Genomic DNA, 5,702 nt, shown 5'->3' on the forward strand with positions numbered 1-5,702 from the left:
GAGGCCCATTTAAAGCAGATTTTTTTTTGCTCTCTATGAACTTAGCCCACCGAAATTGGCACAAGGGGAATCAAACTTGAGACCTTGATAGAAGTATACTCCAAGGACCAAGTGAATTATAATTAGTGTCACAATAACTTTTGTTGGGGAATTATTGTATAAGCTTTTTACTGTACCATTTTACATACTACATGCCTTTTATTGATTTTTTTTTCTAATCTATATACAATTTTATTATTAAATATTTTTTACAAAAAATTTATCATTAAATTTAATATTGCAATTTGTACCAAATTCTTTTAAATATTGCAATATAAATTAAAATAATTATCTATATTGATAATTTTTAGATAAAATGAATGTGTGCTCATTCCATATTTATCTTGATATTGTATATTATACCCTTTTGGTAATTTCCACATTTAAAAGCAATTTTAATTTCAAATTACAAAACAATATTAAAGGTTGAGAATCACTTTTAGATAATGTATCCAAACATAAATCAATTCTGACCAACTCACTTTTAACTAAAATTAATTATGTCAAACTCAATTTTACCAAACTCAATTCTAATCACCGCTAAACCAAACACACACTAAATTCTTTGTTCAACTCACTTTTGTATCAATATATCCAAACATAAATTAATCATGTCAAACTCAATTCTATCAAAATTAATTTTATCAAACTCAATTCTGTCAAAATCAATTTTGTTCACCGCAGAACCAAAGACATAGTACTTAGGAATTGCCTACGTTTTTCTTTCTCCCCATCCCTCCAAAATTCTTCCCTCTATTTCTATATAAACAATTAGTATAGTTCTTAAAAGTGTTGTGGCACCACATAATCACAGACCCACCATATTATTGCAATATTTGTCTTTGGTTGTTTGATCTTAAATATGAAAAAAAAAATTAGTGTATATAAATGTGTATAATTTGTGAGTATACATTCAATGATACTATTCATCTTTTAAAATAAATTAGTAGTGTTAATAGATGATATATTTTGAAATATTGTTGGTGTTCTTGAAGTTGTCAACCATTTTGTCAATTAGTTCAAATATCTTAAAATTGAAAGGTCTGGCGACGGGCATGGAGAATCTTCCATAAGACATTTAACAATCATGATGCATGTTTTTTAATTGTCCATAAGAGATTCTGATAATATGAGAGTCTAATAGCCATAAGAGATTTAAGGTATAAATTTTTTAATTGTCCATTTGTTTTTTATTTTTGTGGAGATTGAGTCATCTGGCTCAACATTTAGACCGTTTTTATATAGATTGAATTATCTAGTTAAATTTGAATCAGTTATATGGTTCCGTCAATAACTCAACTATTTTGACTAATGATCTATTGATCCCGTGACCTTATTGGGTCGATGACCTAACCAAATTTTACAATTAGAAAGCATATGGAATAGAAATGTATTTAACACACTAACAGCAGACACAACTTTCAATTTCAACGACTGATCTTAAATTAACGTCTAAAATCATTTTATACTAATTTTAATGTTGTAGTACTAAATTTAAACCGTTTAATCTTAATTTAATTAGCGGCGTGCATTACTTCATCATGTCATATTGTCATGTATAATTGCCATAATTTCCTTAATGCATGGAATCTGGATCGGTCTTGGAAGACAAGAAGTAAAAGTAGTTTCATGGTTTGAAATGCTGGTACCAATTCTAGTAGCAGGTCTGTCAGATTTTTTTCAGTAGTATCTACTAGTGCCTGCCTAGTATGACCTACCGTCCTACCCTGCCAGCCATTAATTGTTCTTAATTAACCTGGACCAACGAAGAAAAAGAAAAAAAGTGAAAAGCACTTTAAAGGGCCCAGCCAATGGCTGGTCAATTCCAATATCTAAACGGGCCCATTAACAACTAACTCAGCCCATCCATTGTCCTTCCAAATTCATCATTATTTTAAATTGGTACTACTAACCTTCTTTTTTAGAAAAACAAAGTTATTGTTGATCATCTTTAAGTAGTAGGGGTGGTTTTAGGGTCAATTTTGACCCAAAATCACCCATCATAATTGTTTTTTTTTTCTTTTTTATTTAAATAAATCTTCACATTGATCAAGTTTTTTTTTTTTTTTTTTTGTGATTTCGCCGTTTGAGTGTGGCATTGTGTTGTTCATTGTCTTGTGCGACATTTTTGTTGTCCCGTATTGTTGCGGTGTTCATTTGATTTCTATTGAAAAGATCGGCTTCAGTCAATTACAGATTCAACTCAATGATTTAGGTTTCAACGCTGCAGATTCGGAGGCATCGATATTTCGGTGACTTTAACTTTATCATATTATTTGTTGTAGGCATTTTGCCGTTGTATGCTATTAACTCGGATGCTGTGAGTTTTGTTCGCAGATTCATCCTTTATGTTTTTAGCGAGGTTGATTATGTGGTTATATTTGATGTAATCTATCAATTTAAATGAATGAAATTTCATTTTGTTATTGTCAAAAAAAAATCTTTAGTTTAACCAACAAATATCAAAATATCAATATCGATATTATTAGATTAAACATATATCTAAATTCGTATTCAAAATTTCATAGTTGTACATGTGCATTTTTAGGCAATACTTATCCCTTCTTTCAAAAAGAAATAAAAAAAATGAGTGAACCTTTTCGTTCAAATGGTTCTCTAAGTTGAAACTTTTAAACCAATTCAAACCAACAAAAACAAACCCGGTTCACACATGACAGAGGGACATCACATTTTCCGCCGAACAAAGCCCGGTTTACTAATTTTAAATTACAAACAAATTGCAAAAATATATTATTTCCAGATATTAATTAATTAATATAAATAAAAAATTCATATCCAACGGTTGACATTGAATTTCCAAAACGACCCCACCCACAACGCAATCATCGGGCACAGTTCCCTCAAAAACCACCCTTTCCCTTTCGTGGTTTCCGTCAATCCTCATCACACTCTCCTTTTTCTATTTCTCTCACAACCTCTTTCGCTTTCTCTCTCTAAAAATCCCTAAAACCAGATCTCACTTTCTCTCTCTACGATTCAACAATGGCGGCCGCTCCCACTCCTCGGGAAGAGAACGTTTACATGGCTAAGCTAGCCGAACAAGCCGAACGCTACGAAGAAATGGTTGAATTCATGGAGAAAGTTTCCGCCAACGCCGATAACGAAGAACTCACGGTGGAGGAAAGGAACCTTCTCTCGGTGGCTTATAAGAATGTTATCGGAGCTCGCCGTGCCTCATGGCGTATCATTTCATCGATCGAGCAGAAAGAAGAGAGCCGCGGTAACGAGGATCACGTCACCGTCATCCGTGACTACCGATCTAAGATCGAATCTGAGCTCTCTAACATCTGTGACGGTATCCTCAAGCTTCTTGATTCTCGTCTCATTCCTTCTGCTTCCTCTGGCGATTCCAAGGTTTTCTACCTCAAGATGAAGGGAGATTATCACAGGTACCTCGCTGAGTTCAAGACCGGAGCTGAACGTAAGGATGCTGCAGAGGCTACTCTCGCCGCTTACAAATCTGCTCAGGTTAACCGTTTTTTCCTTTTTCGGTTTCTTGTTTCTTTGAATTTCCGATCTAGATCTGTTTATTTTACCAATTATTATCGTTATTCAAATCATGATTTGTTTATCATTTATCAAATCTACTTGATTATAATTATTAACTTATATATGATTATCTGGTTTATCGTTTATGTGGTTATATTGAATGATTATTCATGTATCATTTAATCTAATCGTCTTAATTTTGTGTTAATATGAATTTCCTTGGTTGCATATGAAATATATATGATATTAAGTCTATATGTGAATTTGTAATTGAAAGATTTTCGCGGTGGTCTTTGTTGCGGTGTTTCTCTGAATTGTTCTGAAGGATGAACGTGTGTGTTGATTTGTTTTGCAGGACATTGCAAATGCTGAATTGCCTCCAACTCATCCAATTAGGCTTGGCCTTGCTCTGAATTTCTCCGTTTTTTACTATGAAATTCTTAACTCTCCTGATCGTGCTTGCAACCTTGCAAAACAGGTTAGAATTATAGAGGATGATTATAATTTACTATGCTGTTTTTTATTTATTTTTATCGTAGTATATGATTGCTGATTTCGATGTTTGAGGAGAAAATATGAAGAGATTGGGCCCTATGTGCTGGAATCTACTACTATCGTTGTCAATTACCATCAATTAATTGGAAAAACTTGTTGCTTACTCATGTTACGTTGCGTTTTGTAATTTACTAACCACATAATAAACATGGACCTAGCTTTTGGACCCTTGTTATTGCTACTATACCTACACCTAAAATGAGTTGTCAAAAAAATTATTGGTGGTTAGTTTGAAATTTAATGTTTTATGTTCAATAAAATAGCTTATGATATTCAATATTTGACACCATGCTCTAGCCTCCAAGAGCTGGTGGTACCAAAAACTATTCTATACTACTTGTAGTCCCCATTGAATTTATTCTATTTAATTTTCATTGTGAAATGTTCTATTGTACAAGCAGCAAGAGCATATCTTGAGTATGAGTTGTTCTATTCTAATTGCATACTATTACATACATACTCATGAAGAATCTTTTTCCTTTTGTTATCACTAGGCTTTTGACGAAGCAATTGCTGAATTGGATACCCTTGGAGAGGAATCATACAAGGATAGCACTTTGATCATGCAACTTCTTCGCGATAACCTCACCCTATGGACCTCTGACATGCAGGTATGGATTTTGGTTGACCACAACTCTTGCAGCATGTGTATTTTCATTTTCTTTATTTAATCCATATATTGATCTTGGTTTATTTGTTTTCAGGATGATGGTGCCGATGAAATTAAAGAAGCAGCCCCAAAACCAGATGAACAGCAGTAAACAAATTTTACTGCCATTCATGTCTGTTGCTAATCTCTTTGGGTGCTGAGATTTTAGGCATTCACGTCTGTTATGAATTCTGGATGTCCTGGGCTGTTTTAGTTTGTCCTTCCATTTTTAAGCGTTTTACAAATTATTGCCTATTTTCTTGAGGACACTGAAGTTTTATTATATGGAATTGAAAATTTAAGATTCTCTTTCTAGTTTACTTTATCTTGCAGAATTTAGTGATTGGATAATAAGCCAACATTTTGGCTTACTTGATCTTGCAGAATTTAGTGAGAATGTTAGCTTTATTTGTTATCGACAGCGTCATTATCATTATCATTATCATTTATTATAATTGAGGGATCCCAGTCAAAATAATATTAATTGTGACATGATAAGTAACTTTTTAATATTTAATTTTGAGAGGAATTAATGTTGGTTGTTTACATTTTGGCCTTGCATTTTTTAATTGCTGGTTTGATCCTGTTTTTAAAGAAGCTTTTTGGCTTTAATTCATTTTGTTTCATTTTGTTATTTGGAAATCTGAATCTATTTTATACCTGTAATCTGGTTTTTTTAGTTTATTTTGACAAAGTAGTGTAAAAAATTACTACGTATAACATTAATTTTTTGTTGCAAATTCATGACTTTTTAAGCAATTGTTGGAGAGGTAGTTTTTCTGGTGAGTTAAATTACATTGAACTAGTTGAAGTTCTATACAGGGTTAGAAACTAAATCATCAAATTGCTACTTATTTAGTAATTTTTTAAAAACATCTTGTGATTAGTGTGTTTCATTCAACATGAATAGTTGTGAGACTCTTTGGGTGGGGGATTGATCTAATAAACC

At 32.5% G+C, this 5,702-nt stretch overlaps 1 protein-coding gene across 2 annotated transcripts; it reads left to right on the forward strand.

Annotated features, from left to right (window-relative positions):
• The first annotated feature begins 2,914 nt into the window (after window positions 1-2,914).
• On the forward strand, window positions 2,915-5,073 carry LOC123918035 (14-3-3-like protein). Of its 2 annotated transcripts, XM_045969970.1 has the most exons (4): window positions 2,915-3,528; window positions 3,905-4,027; window positions 4,599-4,715; window positions 4,809-5,073. In XM_045969970.1, exons 1-4 carry the CDS (start codon window positions 3,043-3,045, stop codon window positions 4,863-4,865), a joined length of 783 nt encoding a protein of 260 aa, XP_045825926.1. In that variant the 5' UTR covers window positions 2,915-3,042; the 3' UTR covers window positions 4,866-5,073. The 2 variants fall into 2 exon arrangements, with proteins under 2 accessions (XP_045825926.1, XP_045825925.1); XM_045969969.1 differs by lacking the exon at window positions 4,809-5,073 and having other exon boundaries at window positions 2,929-3,528; window positions 4,599-4,775.
• Window positions 5,074-5,702: the final 629 nt, after the last annotated feature.

This window comes from Trifolium pratense, linkage group LG3 (genome assembly GCF_020283565.1).
Source record: "Trifolium pratense cultivar HEN17-A07 linkage group LG3, ARS_RC_1.1, whole genome shotgun sequence".
NCBI lineage: Eukaryota > Viridiplantae > Streptophyta > Magnoliopsida > Fabales > Fabaceae > Trifolium > Trifolium pratense.